Genomic DNA, 22,494 nt, shown 5'->3' on the forward strand with positions numbered 1-22,494 from the left:
TTGGCTGTCAGACATCGGTCTAACTCCGATTAGAATCCTCTCACTTGCACAGACACATGATATATATATATATATATATATGATCTATCTCCCTCCACACACACAAAGAATCTTGTCCACCGTGGCTTTTGTCAGGTTTGATGAACACTGTGGTTGCTTTCGTTGGGGTTATCAATCAATATTGTCATTGTAGAATGTGGATGACCTACCTCTGCATGTAGTTTCATGCTTTTAAGGAGGGGACCATCCATTATGGGAAGAGAAAGATACAACAAACAACCCTCCATCATTCCTTTTTCATTTCTCTTTCTCATCAGTCTCACTTCATCTCTTCCTTTATATTATTATAACCTGTACTGATGGACATGTTTCTCTGATATCTTTAGTTATGGCTAGATCCAGGCTTATCTTATACTATAGCTTCCGCGGTTCACAATGAAATCTAACTAGGGTTTCAAATTAAAGTGATCCACTAAAGAAGACATCTTTCATATATATAAAACATTGGAATTCGCAGCCATATGCAGTCGCGTACTAAATCTACTGTTGGGTTAATTAATATGGAAAAAGAAGAAGAAAAGGAGGAAAGGAGAGGGGTGGAGCCGTGGAAAAAAAGCTGTGTAATGCTGGATAAGGAGGAGACATTGGGAGGGGCCCACGTGAGAATGAAGGACTATTATCTTATCTCACATCCCATGCATTTTTTTTTATTTTACTGTATATCCATGTCCTTTCACATCTCTACCAACCTCTTTTTTTTTTTAAATAAAAAAATGAGAATCCTAAAATAACAAAAAATTTCACATTAAATCAAATACATTTTGATATTATATTGCAAGTTTAAAAGTTTTGTTGTAATTTTTCTTAAACGCAAAAGTACAATTTTATCTTTATATAATTTAAAAATTCAAATCATATATGATATAATATTCATGAATGCACAACACGATACCATACGTGTCCAATTGATCTGAAAATTAAAATGTATATTACACGGAACATATATAACATAATGTCTATAAATGAACAACATAATATTCATAAATTCTCAACACTATAACCATACATGTTCAGTTGATCTATAAGTTAATTAATAAAGTCACATAGAACATATACAACATAATGTCCATGAATTCTCAACATAATGTCCCTATGTATCCAAGCATTGACGTTTTATTAAGAATACATAAACATTGTATTGTGTATCCATGGATATTATATTGTATATTATTTACATCACTTGTATATTTTATTAAATCTACTAATTAACTAAACACGCATAGACATAATAAATATTCTGTTCTGCATGATCTGAGTTTTCAAATTTACAGTGCAATTTTTTACTCTTCTGAGGCCTGCAATGCGATTCTCCAAAAAAATAACAATCAAGGACCTATATATCAAATTTATATCAATTAAGGATTAGTTATTATTAAAACTTGAATGGATACTTGTCCATTCAAATTAGTCTTTTATTAATAAATATTCATTCATTCTAAATTAATAATAGTCTATTCAAATTTATTTTTCATTTAGATTTTGATAATAATTAATCTTTAATTAATATAAATTTCATATAAAGATTTTTGGTTGCTATTTTTCTTTTTTTTTTTTTACCAACTACCTACGTCTCAATGATACTAAGGGAAAATCGCCACAAGGATAAAAAGGCCAAAAATATTGAGCCATAAGTCTTAAATACAGAAATAAAACCAGTAAGGAATCATGGTCCCAGAATGACATTATGTATTTAGAGAAAATTCCATTGATTTGTTGAAGTCATCCATAAATCTTCAATATGGAAACGAGTACAGAAAAAAAAAAAAAAAACATTATCCTCCGAGGATCGTGATCCTCTATAAGTTTTATTTATACATTGGAGACTTATAGCCAAATATTTAAGCTTTTTATCCTTCTGGGGAATTTCTACTAGTATTAAACTAAAGGAATTATGTTCACGTCAAAAAAATAAAATTAATTCTTACATTATATCCATGTGAAACGAAACAAAATATGTATCCATCTTTTTATCGTCTTAAACATATTAATAATTCATGCGCAGTATTTATTTTAAAAAAAATTCTATTTTAAGTTCAATAGTCTCAATTACTTTGCAATTTTTTTATTTAAAATCAAGGACTTAAAGTTTATACATTTTTAATTTAGTTCCAGTCATTGAATTATCTTTTAGTATAAATCATGTTTAATTAAAATGTCAAAACAATGCATTACTTTCCTAACCCTAAATATACTAATATATTATTACCTCCATCCCAAATTATAAGATACTTTTAAGAGATATTTAATTTTTTAAAATATGAGATACTTTGATAAAAATAAGTTTTTATTAATAATATTTTTTTAATATTATCTTTTCTATTATATTTTCTCTCTTCGATATTCTTTTATAAATAAAGTATTAAATAAATAGTATTTTTAAAAGTTTATATATTTTTATTTTAAAAAATAAAGTTGTAAATTGCATTTAATGAGTTTTATTGATATGTGTAATTTTTTATAAAAATATTTTATAATTTGAGATGGATAAAATATCATATAGAAACAAATTTTAATTAAGTTTTAGAAAAAACATAACTTTAAATCCTTACATTTTGCTTGTATTTTGCTGCAGATTTCTATACTTTTTTGTGTATTCTAAGTCCATACATTTTCTTTTTTGATATTTGAGATACTTCTAAGATTTTTACACTTTATTCATTTAGGACATTAAACACTCAAAAAATAAAACTGTAAGGATCTAAAACATAAAAAAAAAGTACAAGAATTTAAAGTTATATTTCTCATAAATTTGACCACTTACAAGTATAAACATGGCCTAAACAAATTTTGATAAATTTTAAGAAAAATATAATTTTGTACCCTTGCTCGTGTTTAACTATAAACTTTTGCACTTTTTTTTATGTTCTAAGTTCTTAAAAAATAAAAGTATAAAAATTTAAAATATAAAAAAATAATAATTTATAATAAAATATGAGTAAAGTATAAAAATTTAAAGTTATATTTTTTTAAAATTTTACCATTTACAGGTATAAACATGTCTTAAACCCCTTATGGTAAACAACAACAAAAAATGTACAATGATCAATTATGTTTTTATGTCAACAAATTTTAGTTAAAAAATAAAATATAATAAAAAAAGACAAGCAAGGACTGGGAAACAGTGGTAGGGCCCACATCACACACGCAGAACCCTTGACGGCGACTGTAACATTAATAATATGAGTGCCCGCACTGCCCGCGTTGCCCAACATGTCTCCCTCAGGTTTTTGTCGTATTAGCCAATCCAAGACCTGGAGTAGTGGTCTAGCGGAGTCCCCTTCCTTCTTTCAATTTTTTTAAAGTGAATTATTATTATTATTAAAGAACCATGCAAAGACCAGATTCATAATAAATTTCACATCTCAGAAAACTGTTTACAGAGCTCTCATATCGTACTTTTAACAACATTTCAACTCAGTCTGTATGAGATATGAGCCAGGTCATCATCAAAAAGGCCAGCATTTAATTTTTAAAAAATCAAAAAAGAAAGAGGAAAGAAAGAAAGACGAAATTAAAGTTCGTTCTCGCAGGTGTTGTCGTTTTCTGGTCATGTGATGTTTTGCTTTGGTTTGTCTGATACTCTTTCGCTCCGGACGGCACGCGCGTTCAGGCCTCTCCTATATGCGCTCCTCTCCATTATAATAGAAGGACGACTCAACACAGTCACACATCCCTGTTATACGCACACTCATAATTTACCACTTCTACTATGTACGTCGCTCCCTAACCACAAAGCAATTCAAAGCCATGTGTAGTCAACATTTAGTCTCCATTTCTGCTCACATATACCTATGCACGTTTCGTTTCTCTGTGTCTGTTTGCTTTCCCTTTCATGTTTCCTTTTCTTAGGCATCAAACACCACCACCTCTGGTGTACATGTCTTTCCCTGATCTCATTGGGCTTCTCAACTTACACAAGCTTCTCTCTCTCTCTCTCTCTGTTTTTTTTTTATTTCAATAATGTCATCCAATGTTAAGTAGCTAGTGAGATTCGCACACCGTACCTTAGTAGAATACTATGTTATTACAAATGTTTGCAGAATGTTTAATTAATTAATTCTGGTCAGCGTAGTCAAACAAAGTACAGATCAGCCTATGCGATCCAGGAATTCTCAAAAGTTTATAGCATCCTTGTTTATGTTCACTCAATTCAACGTTGTTATTACTTCACCAATTAAATATACATATATATCCCAAGGATAACGTTTGTGTGTGAAACGTAACGTTTGGTTTGTTCTTTTTCCAAATATTAGAATTCAAGTGTGAAAGCGAACGTGATGTTCATAACATATAAAGAGCTAGGCCTGGAATGTTTTCGTTTGAATAAAATGAGGCACACTATTTTGTCATTGGTAGTTAGAACCGAGGGGTCCATCAATTGCCAATGACATTAACAGCCAACAGAAATTAAATTTTAATGAACTTAATTTTTTTTAAAAAATAGGGTTAAAAGCGTAATATCAAAATATGTGCCAACCCCATCGGTTGATTTTGTAAACTGTTAAACACATGTTTTAATCGATTCAATTAAATGTTTGGTTTATCATGATTGGTTCAACCGTAGCTTGATTATGATTTTTACAATTAACTCTTAAACTAATATCTTGATTACTTTTTTGACTAGAATACTTTAGTTAAAAGAATCCATATAATGCTTTGTTGATTGCTTGTGTGAAGCTGTGTTGCAACACGAGTGGTAAGATTAATTTATCAAGACCTTATCAATCAAGATTTGATTGACAAACGGTTCTGCGAATCTGAGACATATAGACCCCTCTCTCTTGCCAGTGATATCTTTTAATAGCTTTCATTCTTTATTTGATACTGATCTCTACAAAACAATCAAAGTTCAAATTTTTAACTTGTCTTTACTCTTTAAGGATTTTGAAGTGGTAAAAGTGTACGTTTGACCACGTGTATACGCAAATTGAAGCAGCTCCTTTAGATATATAATCGCCTAACTATTTGAGTCGTTGCTTTTTCGTGTTTTTCCCAGGAAAAAACTTAGCCTTTGGTCGCTCAATAATATGCTCACATTACGTGTCATCTTAGTCTTATGATGAGAGAGAAAAGTTGACAGGCTGAGTAAAAGTTTAATTCCGAGTATGTTCGATTTGTCTTTTTCTTCTTGTAATTAGTTAGAATAGTAATTATTACTTCAGTATAGTATTAATTGATTCCGAAGACTGAGGCTGGTGTGAACACCTTTTAATTAGTAATTAATTAATTAATCAACACCGAAGTCTTGCTCTTGTCTCTGTTGTGCAATTGCCGCCAATTCCAGACTTCTCAGATAATTGACAAATCATTTCAGAGAGATTTAATTCTCAAGAAAATACAATATTCTTCAGTAGGAATCTCATTAAGGACGCATCAGTATCTATTTCAGTAAACTGTCCATCAATCTCATCTCATATCATCTATATGCGCAAGGCGAAATATAATAATTAATTTTTATAATTTTATTAATTTTAATTTTATTTTTTATAACTTTTTTCAGTATTTTTAATTTCTATAGTTTTAAAAAGATTAGGTAATATTGATTTTTTAAGTCTTATAATTCCTATATTTCAGTGTTTAGTCCATGTGAAAACTAAAAACACTGGAAAAAAATTATAGAAGTTAAAACTATAGAGATTAAAGATTATGTTTTTCTTATATATAAATCATGTAACTCATACAAGACCAGACTTGTATTATGTTTGCAGGAAATATGAGATAAGATTTGTTTATAATTTATGGATAATACAAAACTTTATAAGAATACTCCATCTTGTACTACTCACAAGTGAAGTGTTTTTGTTCTATTTATAAATCATATTATCATTAAATTTTTATCATAAATTTTTTATTTTACCTTCCATTAAATGTTAGTTAGAAAAATTATATTATTAAATTATGTATATATTTAATAGGGGCAAAGTTGAGAACTTATTAAATTTTTAGATAAAGTTAATAAGTTTTAAAGTTCCTTAGTTTCAATAAAATATATTGAAAGTGACTTATAAATATAATCAAATGAGTATATGAATAGATATATTATATTATTTAAGAGTGAATAAATTTTCAGACAAAGTTTAGTAAGCTATCATTCTATGTAATGCACCATGGACAATAGCACAGAGAAGGATGTGCCACGGTGCACAAAAGGAATGCCATGGTGCACCTCTTGTTTTCAACATTGATGATGTTTTTTCACCTTAAATGCAAATGCTTTGAAACTTTTTGGTATCTCATACTTCCATAATCATATTTTACTTTAATTTTATTTTATCAGATGATATTTAAGAGTTTTATAGGTTTGAAGGTTTGGAATCCCATTGATGAAATTATAGACTTGATAATTCAATTGGATTAGTCTTAAGATTACCTTGGATTTTGAAGTTAAATGTGGATCGATAAAAAAGACCTTATAGATGCAACAAATAATTGCTTTTGGCTAGGGAAATATTTACACATTTGAGGATGTCAAAGCAAACACACCTCAATATATCAATATATTAAGAAGCAAACCAAACTTTTATTTTATTTTATTTATACAATTATCCATTATTCATGAGTTAACTCAAGTAAAATAAGTTAGCTAGCACAATCCCTTACCAGTTGAATTATATGCTTGTTGGTGAAGCCAAAGTTCACTAAAACAATATATATATATATATATATATTATTAAAATTTAGGAAAAATATAATCTTTGGTCCTTATAATTTTATCAAGTTTTATTTTTAGTCCTTGCAGTTTTTTTAATATTTTTAGTCCCTATAATTTAAAAAAAAATAAGTGAGCCTTGTTTTTCAGGTCTTTATAATTTTCATTTTTTAGTAGTTTAATCCCTATAGAGATTGAAAACATTAAAAAAAAACTATAAGGACTAAAATTAAAACCAGCTTAATGAAACTATAGGAATTAAATATTATGTTTTTCATAAAATTTAAACTTAAAATGAATTAAATAATAGATACGTAAAATTAACTAATATTGAAATAAATATAATTACTTTGATATTGAAAAATAAAATTCAGAGTTATTATGAAAATATCTTTAATATTAAGATTAAATACGGTTATATCCTTAAAAATATGTGTTAAAAGCACTCCTTAAAATATTTCCTAAATCTTTCAAAAAATTAAGAAAGAATAATATGATAAAAAATTAAGAAAGGATACTTTTTAATGGTTGTGAATTTTTTCATTTTAAAATATTAGCCTATTATGTGAGAAAATTCTTGAACTTATGTACATTTGGATTATTGCAAGGCTTTCCATAACAACGCACCCTTATTTGAGAATGGACATTATATTGACCTCTTTAAATTTATAAACTTTACTTCTCTCTTATAAGCAGCCTTCCTAATATATGACTTATATCAACACTCCCCTTTCATGAGCCAATGCCCCGTCAACTTTATTCCATTACATACTTCACTTAGCCTCTTGATTAGCACAAATTTAAAAAGAGTATTCATTCCAAAAGACTAATCTATAATCAAGTGAAAGAACCTCTTAAATTATATATTACTTGTGACTTATTAAACTCCTCGACATGAGACTCATAGCAATAATCTCTAAACAGTATATAGTTTATGACACATAAATTATATTATTTATAAATCATAAATCTTACTAATAATTTTTCGCACTCTACGTTTCAGCATATTTAAAATGTATGCATGATATGACCAAATTATAGACTAAGTCAAAGTTTAAAGAAGGGAAAGAAGTGGCATAACAGTTTTCTCAGATTATATACTAAGTTAAAGTTTAAAGAAAAATGAGATCATCACGTAAAAATCAACAGATAACAAGATGAAAAATGAAACAAATAAATGGTACTATAATTGATTTGCAACCTCTGATATTGATGAGGAAGTTTAAGTTTGAATCAACATTAATGAGAGTCGAATGTAACCTACCAATAAATTGATGATGGCCATGAGACATTGGAATGTCGGGCACTGGCTTTTTAGTAGGGACATTAATTCTTTTTTTTTTTTTTGTGGGTATAAGGGACATTAATTCAGCTTTACACGTGCCTCCACGTGATTTGCTCTCTCCTTAGTTCATAATCATGATTTCTCACATCATTTTCACTAACCCAAAAAAAAAATCTCCCACCACAACAAAATCAAGCATTAACTAACAACTCTTCTCTCACAAAACTCCATTATTAATTACTATGTCATCATTTAATCAAATTACGCATGCACGAATCCACTACCAGGCTTCTAACAATTAGCGAAGAAGGAAATGATTAATAGCCACAGAACATCAACGCATAATAGAAAAGATAATCAATAATTGATGTTGCGCCCGGTGGAAAATCAGACTGTTTGAATGCCTAGAAAATCATGATGAGGTTTTATTGGCATTCATTAGTACTGTGTGGGACATGCCAAAATTATGTCTTTCCCTTACATTGATTAATAATCACCATTGACTCTGCATATATATATATATATATATATATAGCCCGCACGTTTGATAGAATTTGAGTATATCTCTCTCTCAATAATCACTGCATTAACACTTCTGGCTTCTATTTGAATCATCACGGTAATAATGGATTTTGAGAAAAAATTATCTTCTCAGGAACAAGCTCCCACAGGACCACTAGCTACTTCTAGTCGAATATAATATTCCAACACATAGACACAATAATTTGAAACATTTGCAATTTGCAACTACTCACTCAAATCAATCACCTTAATGTTTGTAACGCCGTGAAAACAAAAATAGGATGGGATAAATAGGCAGCTAATTAAACCCTCGAAAGTTGTCGAGTTAAACAAGTTGGCTTTCATCAAAATAATTAAAAATATATATATTTTTTCTTTTTATGGTTGTCCAAGGTATCCTCATGATATTAATCCCTTAAGAAATCTGAGCGCCATTTGTGTTAAATATATTAATTCACATTACTGATCATGGGTTGGCTCCCTTAAGTTGAGTTTATTTTAATTATAATAAAAATAATTTTTTTGAAAAAGTATCAGTTCAATTCACTAATTTAGCAGGTTAAACACGTCATTTCACCTTGTTTATTACCTATTTTAGACGGCTTGAAATGTTTTCTTCACCATTTCACAAATTTCTAAATTGATTATCTATCATGGTCAATAAAGGCGGGAAACAATCATTCTCTATCCAAACCTGCTAAGCAGCGTAATGAACATTCGGTTAGATTGAAAAGAGGTTGGGGGACACTTCTAAGATAAGGAGAGACAAGTGTAACACACATGGATATATATATATATATATATATATATGTTCCAAACTGAATTCAAATTTGAATTAAACAATGTGAGTTAGAGTTATGGCAATGAAGTTGAAATATGTGGGCAACTATCTTTTTTTAAACTTCTAAATATTACAATAAAAAATAAATGGAATTTTTAAAATTCCTGTTAAAATTTCTCATGATAAACATTTTAAAAATTATATTTAAATTTAAATTTAAATTTATCTATTCACTGCATAGCCCTAACCCAAATAATAAGAAGCGGCTTCGAGCTAGGTGGAGAGACCATTTGATCGAATTTAATGGTTTGAATTTAATTTTTTTAAAAAAGAAAAAGATAATTATATTAGTATAATTTGATTTAAAAAATAAATAGTAAAAGTGCGGTGAAAACAGCTTCTGTAAAAACACATTTTGGGTTTTTGCCAGCTGTTTTGACAGAACAGTAAAAAAGTTAAAAATTAGTTTAAAAAATTAAAAAAATAAAATTTTGTTAAGACTAAAATATACTTTTAATTCTTTAACTTTATATAAAGTTTTATTTTTATCTCTTAATTTTAAAAAATATATTTTTATTCTTTTAATCTAACACCGTTAGTTTTATAACAACAAAAATTTTACATTAAACTTTTAAAGATTAATAAGATATTTTTAAATGTTAATTTATTAAGTTTATTTTTTTAAAATAATAATAATTGACATAAAAAATTATTTAAAATCAAAAATGTTAGGATTAAAAGATTAAAAATATATTTTATAAAATTAAAAAATAAAAATAAAATTTTATGTAAAATTAGAGAGCCGAAAGTATATTTTGGCCTTTTTGAAATGTTTTGTTGCTTCTTGTTTTGCAAATTAACTAGAGAAAATTCAAAAAATATTACCATTTTGTTAATCAAATAAATAATTCTTTTTATCTTTTCAGAATAATAATTAAAAAGATTTTCTTTTCAATTTTTGTTTTCAAAAATTGTTCAACAAACTTATTTTGAGAGCAAACCAAAAAAAAAAAAAAACAGAATCAACACGCCTTTGATCTCTCTTACACGCATTCTCTCGCCCTCTTCAGCAGCCTCCAATATAATTCCTTCTCCATTTTTGTGTGTACATGTATTCTTTTGCATCAACAAGGAACCTGACCGATGACGCAGAAGCTGTACTAATAACATTATAAAAAGAACAAGGAAGACCAATAGAATTCCCATGGGCGAGTCATCACATATATATAATCGATCTACTCCTTATATCTACACTTCTCTCCCACTCAAGCATATATACATTCACACACACAGCGAAAACCCACTTTCTTTTGCTTTTCTCCCACTAACACAAAAAGACTCGCCCTTTTGCTTTTCGTGTTTTTGGATTGTTGTAGATCTGCAAAGATAAAGACCACCGAAGAAGATGATCCAAGAACTGTTGGGCGGTTCTTCTGGTTTCATTTCAACGGGAGAAAGGAAAATCTCCATTAACGCCGCTGGTGTTCTTGCACCTCACATACCATCTCCTCCTCTACCTTCTTCCACCACCACTGCCACCACCTCCGCTGCTGCCGCCGCTACCCCAGCTGCTGCCCCCGCCGCTGCCTCGTCAAATTCAGAAAACCAGAACTTGAGGTGTCCCCGGTGCGATTCATCAAACACAAAATTTTGTTACTACAACAACTACAATCTCACTCAGCCTCGCCACTTCTGCAAGACATGTCGCCGGTACTGGACCAAAGGAGGATCTCTAAGAAACGTTCCAATCGGAGGTGGTTGCCGGAAAAACAAGAGCGTCAGCGCGTCAACCAACTCTGTGGCGAAGACGAGTGGGGCCGTGGGTAAGGTGAAAACGGCTGCGTCTGAGCTTGGAAGTAGGTCATCAGGACTTGGTGGCGGCGGCGTCTTCGATCATCCGGATCTTCCGGCAAGCCCAATTTTGTGGGGCTCGCCACAAAATTCTCACCTGTTGGCTTTGCTGAGAGCTAGCCAGAACCCTAACCCTAGCCCTTGTCCAAACAATCTCATGCCTAATAATGCTGTGAATCCGAAGGAAGAAGGGAACTTGATGAGATCCCACATGGTGACTGAACCAATGGGCTCTAATGGCCTTCTGAATGTTCCTGCAACCTCGGGCTTTGATCCTTCACTCGGTCTCACGAGCTCTTTCTGGAGAAACAACAATCTCGATCAGCCACAAAATGGAGGCTTTGTATTTGGCGAGCACCAACACCAGAACAGTGGGATCCAAGAACTCTACCAGAGGCTCAGGTCCTCTTCTTCGGCTAACTATTGTAGTGACGACTCATCATCGCCGTTTCTAAGCAACATGGCTTCTTCTTCTTTATCATCATCTTCCTCTGTAGCCATTTTGGAGTCATCATCAACTCCAGCTAATGGAAGCGGAATTGGATTGGGGTACTGGAATCAACCTCTTTTCTGGTCTGATCTTCCCACGACCAATGGTGCTCATCCGTAACCATACTATAATTTCTCTTTTTAGTTCAGCGTTTAGATCTCTAATTTTCTTCCCATCAGAAAAGCTTTGTAATTTAGGATTTGTTTCTACTGTGGTTGTTTGGTTTGGGTGGTATAATTAATATGGATATGGCTGTAGCATCTTCTTCCCCCTTTTCTTGGGTTTGTTTGCTTAATGTGTGTTTGGTTAAACTCTCTTCACAAGGACCAGAGAGTGTTAGAATTGAATAGTAAAAGCGGAGTGTTTCTCGATGCTACTTATCAGTCGTCAGATCTCTTGATTTATCGATGTGAATCTGTTTTTTTCCTTTTCAAAACTTTATCCCCCCGCCCTCTCTCTTTATATATGTGTCGTGTGGCTTCATAATCAGCATCCAACCATATAATCTTAGTTCCTAGTTATTTCTAAAGCTATATATTTTATACGAGAAATAAAGTAAATTGAAGCTTGTCTGTGTAGAAGAATCTATCATGTTGGTAAACTCGGAAAGTGTAACTAGGGTTTGGGATTTGATGTATAAGAAGAGGTGAAGATAGTGGGGGCGCGTGTGGTGGGTGGCATATGCAAAAGATTTTGTTTGTTGCGAGAAATCGATGAATGTAAAGTTAAAGCAGCCTTTGGAGAAGAGTTTCCTCAAACAGCTTATTAGATTATTGTTGCTGTTGGTTGTAAGAATCTCAACTCGTAGCCTTATGACATCGAAGTGAAGACCTATCCCTACGGTTTAATTTAATTAAATAAGATTAAGTATAAAACCCCATAAAATCATGCTTGAAGTAGCCGGATTTTCTCTTAATTCTAAATAAATTAATTAATTGGGTCAAAGTGTGTAGGGTTTTGCAAGAACTTAAAACAGTGTGTCGGGCTCCATCTTGGAATCTCAAAAGAAACCACTCACCTACGCCTAGATTGAAATGATGGCTTAACACTTACAAGTGAGGTAGGGTGGGTTGAAACCAAATGATTTGAACATATCAATCATTCGTTTTGATTTTACCCCGCTAGCTGCTCCTATTTTCAAATCAATTCAAGTCATGTCGTTTCAGCATATATACTTTAGTGTAAAAAAAAAAATTAAGTTGAATTCCCAGCACTTACCAGAAAAGTATCAAAGTTGAGTGTTTATGGAGATATTTATAGATTATCTAATATTAATTAAGCTCCAATGATAACATCCATAACCACACTATTTGATTTTAATTTATATATTTTTCTCTCTCTTATCTTCTGTCTATAGCTGTTTATTTATGAAAAATAATGTACGCTGTTGGTAAAAAAAAAAAAAAAACGTACGTCCCAATGATAGTATTAAAATTTCCATTATTGAGACCCATTCCATCCATTTATCACATCATAGGATTCGAAGGTACAGATAGTAGTTCAAAAAGTCAAACGATATTAATCAGCTAACTTGAATCTAAATTTGGCAATTGCGCAGCAAGTGATACTGGAAACTGGTTATAAGAGTGAAAAGAAAACTTCATTTATAATCATTCCAAGAAATAATCAAATAAATTAATACAATGACAAGGAATCATAACAAGCTGCAACATGCATCCGAAACCCCTTGTCTCTTGGTAAATTTGTAGACGTACAGTCACCCCCTCGTAACTGGAATCTCTAAAAGAAAATATTAAGAATGAATTCGAAGTCACACACCAACCTAATTAATCAAGCAGGAATAATTAAGTCCTTAATTATGAGTAACTAATTAATAAGGAACTATTGCGGCTTAGCTTTGCCGCAAAACAGTGCATTAGGAGGAATGTCAGTCTCAGTGAAGAGGCTTTTCTCATCGTTGTACACTCTTAGATACAATTCCTGTCCCAAGTATCGGCTTGACCATACAGCAGACCTCAAATTCCACATTCCCTTGTTGTCCCAAGGCACTAGAATGGCTGTCCAACCTTTTGGATACACCTATATATCCATCCATCCATTCGTTAAGAAAGCAATCAAAACACCAAAATCAAATAATCTAAATCTTATCTAGTTTCACTCACCTGAACAGTGTGTCTAAAAACACCATCAACCAAGTTGTAGCGTCTTCTCAATTCAGGTTTCCACGTGCCAGAACCATACCTGATCAACATCATAGGATTATCATTCAATCAGTATATAGTCATATGCAGTTTCACTGCAATTATTTATATTGATAGATAGAGAGAGAGAGAGAGAGAGGAACGTCGTACGCGGCAACGAAGAAGCTTGATCCATCCATATGCCAAGACTGAAGATTGTGCTCGGTGTTCTGGAAAATGATTTCGACAAAGTCATGAAGGGTGAATCCTAAGACGGAAGTGCCCAGAGTAGCAGGAGTATCAGGAGAAGGAGGGAAGTCTTTGATCGTGTTCAAGTTAAAGACACCGGAAATGTTGAGCCAATCAGCAAGCTTCAAAGGGGTGTCTGGATTTACGTAGGAAATTCCATTCACAGCAAATCGTTGCTTTCCATCAATACTGGCTTTGGAATTTGCCAATATGACTGTCCTCGCAACTGGAATGGTTCCATAGTGGTATGACCCTTGTGGATTAGGCCGGGCAGCATTTGCTGTCAGATTCCATCTTTCCACATACACGAGCAAGGTTAATCAGCTTAAGGTCATTTGATGTCTCGCAAGATATTTTAGAATTTTATTTATTTATTTAAGAAAATAGATTCAATCTTCCCTATATTTTTATTTTTAAGGATGATGAAATTTTTTACTCTTCAAGTTTGTCTCAATTTTTGATTCGATCCTTAAATTTTAATTTTATATCAATTAAGTTCCTAAAGTTTGATAATCATGCACAATTAGTCCTTGTGCCTTGAAGCAAAAACAAATCCCAGAGAATTGATTGTGTATGCTTATGAAATTTTAAGGATTATTGATTGATAAATATTAAATTTCAACAATAAAATTGATAATTGAAACAAATTTAAGGGACCAAAAATTTTATTGTCCCATATTTTTAAAACAAAAATGGAGAATGACAGCTAAGGACATCATAAAATAAATTAATGCCACATCGGAATCTCAAGGCTTTTTTTTTTTTTATATTATAAAGCTCTCAAGATCTTTTTAAAAAAATCTTGATTTGATAGAGATTTTTAGTTGTTATTCTCCCAAACAAAAAAAAATTCCTGACGAGTTTTGACAAAAATAAAACATAAGTATTTTTTTTTAAAAAAATAGTTTTTGGTAAATAAAAAAGTTATATTATATGGGCCTCTGAGTACCTGATGGTCCTGGCCTGCTTCATGGAGCCATGGAATTGGAAAGATGGAGCTGGGGGTAATGGGCCGGAAAGCCTGATGTTGGACCCTTCATAACGAAGAGCTGCCACAGCTGTGAGATTTTTCCTGATGAATCGGCCAGAAGCCACGATGTAGTAGTCTTTAGGGGAGGCATTAAGAGTGACCAGAACAGTCACAGATTGGCCCACATGAACATCCAGCGAGTCGTACATTTCCTGCATCGTGTGTGACCCTTCAACTTCAATCAGCTTCATCGCATGCCCTTCAATCCTCAAGTTGATTGACGTTGCTATTCCCACATTCGATACCCTCAACTTGTATGTCTTCCCAGGTTGACCTGTGAAGACAGAAGAGGATCGTTGGCCATTGATGAGAAGAGCGTCGGGATAAGGTAGAGTGAGGCCGGCACCCAAGCGCTGGGCGAGGAGCTTGTGGCTGGTCTTGAACCAATCAGAGACGAGGAGGGTGAATTCAGCGGCAGGTGCGTCGTAGGGGATAGAGATCACAGACCTTTGGGCAATGTTGAAGCCACCAAAACCACCAGCCACTCTGTGGAGTCTGATGGAGGGGAAATAATTGTATGTGCCAATCTGATCCTTGACTTGGAATTTGTAGGTCCAGTTGCTGTTTGGAGGAATTGGGCAGTTTGTCCCAAGCACTCCATCTTGCCATGAGGTCTTTCTCTGTTGTATACCATTCCTGTAGGGTTACACACCCTTTACATTCTTACTTCTCGTAATATTTAAATTTAACTCAATATTATCATAAAGTTCTTTTTTAGTTTTGTTGGTTAAATAGAGGACTAACCAGGTGATTAGAAACGGTTCGTCGAGCTTATTGATGACATTGACGATGATGTTGTCATTAGTGACGGCTTCAACAGTAGGGCCTGGAAATTGGCCGTTGATAAGGATGCCCTGGGATCATACATTACCATTAATCCAGATCCACTTCTTCTAATATAATGAGAATAATTAACACATGTCACAGAATTAAATAAGAAATTATAGGCAACCTGTTGAGGAAATCCCAGGGGATAAATTGTTCCATAAGTCACTTCCCACGTAAAAAACCTGTACGGGTCTTCAGCTCCAACATGAAGAGCACTCAAGCAAGCCAAAACTCCAACAAGAACCACTTGGAAAGTGGCCCGCTTCATCTTCTATGTTTAATGATATACTCTGTCCGATTTCAACTGTAATTCTGAAAATGAAATGCAATCTCTTAAATGATCATGTAATTTGGATTGGACAAATACAAAGACAAGTATATGAGGACCAATCCACAGTATGGGGTAGCGGAATGTTGGTTGGCGAAGTTCTCAAATATGTTAAACCAAAATAAACACACACAGGAAAAAATTCTCTAAAAGCTTAGATATCTTAACGAGAAAGTCGGAAATAAAAAGGACAGACAGAAGTACTCTACCAGTATTCTAGCTAGTTCCCTGAAGAGCCCAGGAAACTGAAAGAGAAAGAGAGTGGTGAAGTGTGGAGGACGAGGATTCTCCGAAGTTTACGTGTCTGTATTTATAACTAAGTATATGCATGAAAGAATATATACAACAAATTTGGCTCAAGCAAGCCAGAGTGGAGGCAATGTGCTATAGCGCATTTCGTGCTCGTGATAATTATCACAATACAGTATAATATTAATGGGTATGCTTTATTAATTACTTGAACCATCTTGCACATACCCGACTAGCTAGTTCTCATTCACAGCTAGCTGGTTTTTCTATATGACTTGCATCACAAAGTAATGTTTTGATGGCTGAATATTTGACCAGCATTTGTTTAACCAATCAAAACCGCGTACGTAGATATATTCAAAGCAAAATTATTTGACAACTTTATGAATTGAGTTAATTATGGGTTGCTTCTAATTTCGGATTGTCTTTTTGTGTGGGAAATAAGGACCTCCGGGTGCGACGCAGACGAAAGCGGATCTTCGTTTAGATTTATTTTTGCCCTGAATTTGAATTAAACGCCCACGTTCCTAATGATGATATGACATTCATATGATTGATTACAGATGCTGACAGAGAGAAACTTCAAAACTAGTTTGGATTTATTAACTGCTGTTTTTGTCACTTTTTTCATCAAGGGATTACTTCTCTAGTCTTTTTTAGGATTTTTAGGGTAAAGAAAGAGTATTTTTTTTGTTCTTATTTATAAAGTATTTTTGTAATTTTTATATCCATCTTTACCTTATTTTTCCTTGTTGAATGCCAAAAAAATTATTAAATATTAAAATATTTTATTTTTAACGCATGCATATTTAATAGAGATAAAGTTAAAAACTTATTACTAGTATAAATTTTAAAACAAAGTTATAATATTTAAAATTTTTTTTAATTTTAATAAAATATACTGAAAGAAACTTATAAATAAGATTGAATGAAATATATTTTTGTCGTAGGGTTACAATCTCCAGCGGCACAGAATGCAGCAAGAAACATACTGTGAATGGTTTTAGTTAATTAGACTTAGCTTTTTCCAGAAGAGGCGTTGAGTTTTGCTAAATACTCAGGTCTCCAGAATTTCTAGATTTAGATATCACAAGCTATTGGCTTACTCTGCGTATTCAATATTGACTTCTAGTCATTCCACTATTTTTTTATTCTTATTGAGAAACAATTAAATAATAATAAGAATAACTTACTCCAAGATTACTCTTATTATATACTGAAATTGGGAGTTTGACTTAAAAAAAAAAATCATAGGATTCTATCATGTGCAGATGATTTATTGTCGAAATTTAGCATTGAAGTTCCTGCTTTTAATTTTATAATAGCACATCAATAATGGGTTATCTGCCCATAGTACAAAGTGTTATGGTTATCTGTTATAAAGAAAAAAAAAAATTAAGAGCCGGGGTTCTTTGTCATTGATGGAAATAATGCTTTAATTTATTTAATGAAAAACTATGCGCACAAATTTATAAATTAAAAGAGAATTGAAAGTCAGAAGTATACGCAAATGTACGATCTAAAATTTTATAGCACCATGAATTTTTAAATATGTGATTAACACATAGCTCAATTGCAAATGGCAAAATATTAATTCCAAATCGGAAAAGTTCAATTGCAAATCTAGAAATTAAAATCTCTTGCCAATGAGTTATAAATTGTCGAAGCTTCATAAATTCTAGAAGCTCAGAACTAGAAATAGAGGAAGATTAATCAGTTGCAAACCACTTATAGATTGTTAAAGTTTTAGAAATCTTAAAAGTTAAATTAAACAATCATTTGCAACTAATCTTAATTTCATTACTCCCTTTGGTCCTTTTTATAGGATACCTTCTAGAAGTAATTCTTAGTCCAAAATATAGAACACTTTACAATAATTAAATTACTTTTTTCAATTTTACTCTTGCTTAATTAGTGTGACGGTATTTAATATAGCTATATCATTATTTATAATTAAGGATAAAAATGAAAGTACATATAATTTTTTATGATATCAAAAAAAAAATTAACTTTTCTTAAGATACATGAAACGATTAAAAATGTCTTATTTATAAGGACCAAATGGAGTATTTTTCATTGAACTTGCAACATTTGCAAGTGAGCTTTCAAAAAAACTTCTCAACTTTATACTCAAACATTCACAATTAATATTTCTATATTTTTAATTGATCTTCTGTAATTTGGATTATGTGTCAAAACTAATAAATGCATTTTTCACCCATTTACTTCTTCTTTTTTAAGCCTTGATCCTTCCTTGTGATTTTAAAAATTTATAGTCCTTCATTATTTAATGATTAATTTCTTTCCACGGTCCTTATGTGTCATTCTCCTGATTTATTTAATGTTATGTTTGGATATACATGGATTTGAATTTAGATTTGCATTTGAGTCAAATTCATTGCTTAGATAATTAAAAATGTATGAATTTAAATTTTACCCAAATTTAAATCCAAGTTCTCTCTTAATCTCGTTATAATTTGAAATTCTTTCTAAACCCCTATTATTTTAAATCTTAACTCAAGCTCTTTTGTAATTTGACCCAAATGCATGAAGGCTTAAGCGACTTGCTAATGGTAATTGGGCCAAACCACCAAAGTTGATGGAAACAAGCTACCACCATTGATTAGGATGAGATGGTCGACTTCTTTTAGGACCGGATCAATAGCAACGACGAGGACTGGATGGTCGACTTTCAATGAGACCAAATTGACAAAGATAATGGGGACCAGACAGCTAACTTCTAATGGGACTGAATTGACGGCAATAATGAGGACTAGACAGCCTACTTCCACCAAGGCCAGACAGATGCGACGATGGGGATAGGATGACCAACTTCCATCGAGACTGAACGGCTGACTTTCACCAGGATCAAATTGATTGGGATGATGGAGACCAAACAGCCGACTTTCATCGTGACCGGACTGACGACTATAATAGGGATCGAGCAGCCAACTTCCATGGAGCGTAAATTGAGGGGCAATTTGATCTTACAACCTCACAAATTAATATCAATCAAGGATCAAGGGACTATGTTGCAATTTTGAAGTCAATTGGTCCTTGACTAATAATATTAATTTACTACTGAAGTCCTTGGTTGCTATTTTCTCTTATTAATTTACTAATAATAGTTATAAATTATAAATTAACAACTGATATTACTGCTTGTAATTGAACAATTGATATTCAAAATGTCAAGTCATGTAATTTATAATAACTGATAAATTAACAAGTAAAATAAGAAAATTGATAACTAATTAATGATTCCGCATCTTGGACAAAATTAATAAGTGAAGGATACTTTGATCATTTCACCATTGAAATTAGTTTCATTTCAATCCTCCTAAATTAAATTGAAGTTTCATATATTTTTTTTAGAATCCACTAATAATTACGTCACATCCCTAGTCCATAATTGAAAATTTCCCTAAAACTAAACTAGTGCAAAGTCAAGGATAATAAAAATGTAACAAACTATCCTTTATAGCAGCTCTATGATTGTGTGATCATGTTATATGCACGTACATGTTTTGAACAAATCAAGTATGATAATGCAAGCTTAAATTTGTAATGCTGAATTAGACTTTCATCTTGAAGTACACTGTTGTTTTGGGTCACAAATTAAAGCTTTACTAAACGAACAAAGTGGTCAATTAAATAGTATTGGGCGGGGTGGCCCAACCCATAGATAAAGAGGGCCAATGCAATTGGGTCATTGTTCGAAGAGTTCAAGTCTAAAGGTATATTTTATTCATTAAATATTTGAGACTACAGTAGATAGATAATTAATTCAATTATTATTTTTTTAATTCAATTCTTAAAATATGAGTCTCTCAAAGTCGTTTTTTTTTCCTTACAAAGTCTCAACTTGGATCTTATAATTTTCTTTTTTTCCTATTAATTTAATTAATTATCCCACGTTGCATGGTTTGATCTCTCACATTTCCATTTAGTTTCTTTTTAGAAGATGATCACGCACCTTTTTTGTGGGCGAATTAAAGAAACTATGTCATTAAAAATTGTGTTTGATCTTTAGTATTCACGTCGTCCATTACTGTCTAAATTTAGGGTTTGACATATTGTATACGTTTTGCAATTCCACTTCATGTAAATAAACTAGGAGTTTGAGATCTAGTTCAAACAAATCAAAATTTAATATAAAAGATCCAAATCTATATTTTACTAAGAACGAGTTTAGTGAAAATTGCAGATATCATCGATATATCTAACAAATATTGTCTCATCTGTGAAAACTATATAAGCTTATTGCACTTAATTAATCAAATCAAGTGAATTTCTAAATTTTTTCTAGTGTAATCCGCACTCTATTCACATCTTATATATGATCATCTTCAATATTTCACAAAAGGAAACAGCTTCTCACGTTTGTCCACAAATGTCACCGTCTAGGTGTAGTTGAGGGTATACAACTAAAAAGAGAAAAGAAAAAAGAAATTATCTGATAATATAATTTTAATCAATCGAAGTTTGATAGTGACACTATAAAAAAATCACATAGTTAAGCAGTTCCATTGGGACATCATGTCTCAAGTGGGAAACGTTGGACATTGGAGTGATCGTTTTTCCAGACCATTATTAACAACGACAAGAGGAAACCTCACTGGAAATAATAATTATTATTATTTGGTAATTTCAAGTGAATTTCTGGTATTATTTATCGATTCATATTAAAAATCTGTGAACCTTAATTTACTTGAATGAACTGTCAGGGTTAGGATTAAAAGATTGTTATGGCAGAACCACTAAGAAATTCTTATTTTTATTCCCTACATCTCCTGAATAAAGTAACTTATAGCTAAAAATTGATTTTTATCAATTAATTGTTTCCAAGATTATTCATACCACTTTAATACCATAGATTTTGTTTGAATCCGATAAAATGTTTGTTAATTAATTGTCATGCAAAACATTATATACTTTTTTCAGTGCGGTATATAGCAAAGCCTATTCTCTTCTAGGTATTAGGGTATCGAGGGAAAAGTATAGGAATTCAGAATAACTTTATATGCCCCGCGAATTTATGTCCCTAAAAGGGTATCCAAAAGTAACGCTAATTTTTTTTTAAATAGTGGTATTGTAACTTTTAGATTTAATATTTAACCGTTTAGATTTAATATTTTATAAAATTATTGTTATTTTAAAAATAAAAAATAAATTATTAAAATTTGACATGAACAATTGAAATTGCAAGGAAAAAGTTATGAAAGAAATCACTTTATAAAATATGTTTAAAATTAATTCCTTAGATGAAAAGGGTAGAAGAAGGTGAGAGCTTTTTTAGGCTTTTTTTTTTTTGAATACAAGGCCACAGATGAACTGTGCAAAGGATAGTTTAGGTCAAATCAAGACCCATGAGCTGATGACACCCTGAAAGTGGAATGCCATAAAATGAAGTGTTTGAATTTTCTCTCGTAGCTTATCGAGCAAGCCAATCCGCACATTTGTTACATTCTCTAAACGCATGGTTGTAGGTGACAGCCCAATCCTTCATGATGAGACATCTGATCTTCTTAATGATACCGCCAAGAGGATGATTCGGATCATGATCCTTCTGAACAAGTGTTAGGGCTTCTAAGGAATTAGTGTATATATTAACTTGCTTGAAGTTATTTTCCCAACAAAGCTTTAATCCCTCAAAAATACCCAAGAGCTTAGCGGCATTGGTAGGATGATTAGCCTAGACTTTTAGTAAAGCCTTTAATCTAGTTCCTTAAATCATCACGAATGAGGCCACCATAAGAAGCGTCTCCATTAGTGAGAACAGAACCATCAGTATCCAATCTGATCCAATCAGGTTTTGGTGGAATCCATCTAGTGAAAGATCTGTATTGATTCATCTGCATAATTCCAAGTTGAGATTAAAGGTAGAGGTCATTGATTATGTCCTGTGTGCAAGTGAAAATGATGTCTTTCTCAAGAGTGTGGTCTTCCGAGTAGATAGATTTGTAGCGCTCTTTCCAAATGTTCCAACAAATATGGGCAAAAAGATTCTTCCAAGGGATTCTTCTGGTAT

The 22,494-nt window shown here is 31.9% G+C and overlaps 2 protein-coding genes across 2 annotated transcripts; one reads left to right on the top strand and one right to left on the bottom strand.

Moving 5' to 3' along the window:
- The first annotated feature begins 10,516 nt into the window (after positions 1-10,516).
- Positions 10,517-12,074, top strand: LOC129311539 (dof zinc finger protein DOF1.4-like). The gene has a single exon (XM_054953874.1). The coding sequence runs from the start codon at positions 10,703-10,705 to the stop codon at positions 11,756-11,758; it is 1,056 nt and encodes a 351-aa protein (XP_054809849.1). The 5' UTR covers positions 10,517-10,702; the 3' UTR covers positions 11,759-12,074.
- Positions 12,075-13,216: 1,142 nt separating this feature from the next.
- Positions 13,217-16,514, bottom strand: LOC129311778 (L-ascorbate oxidase homolog). The gene is made up of 7 exons (XM_054954237.1): positions 16,424-16,514; positions 16,011-16,198; positions 15,803-15,912; positions 14,978-15,694; positions 13,951-14,322; positions 13,762-13,840; positions 13,217-13,678 (listed from the first exon to the last, which is right to left on the bottom strand). Exons 2-7 carry the CDS (start codon positions 16,152-16,154, stop codon positions 13,481-13,483), a joined length of 1,620 nt encoding a protein of 539 aa, XP_054810212.1. The 5' UTR covers positions 16,155-16,198; positions 16,424-16,514; the 3' UTR covers positions 13,217-13,480.
- Between the last annotated feature and the right edge of the window lie 5,980 nt (positions 16,515-22,494).

This window comes from Prosopis cineraria, unplaced genomic scaffold (assembly GCF_029017545.1).
Source record: "Prosopis cineraria cultivar Desert tree isolate PC_DT_omini unplaced genomic scaffold, ASM2901754v1 PC5, whole genome shotgun sequence".
In the NCBI taxonomy this organism is placed as follows: Eukaryota; Viridiplantae; Streptophyta; class Magnoliopsida; order Fabales; family Fabaceae; genus Prosopis; species Prosopis cineraria.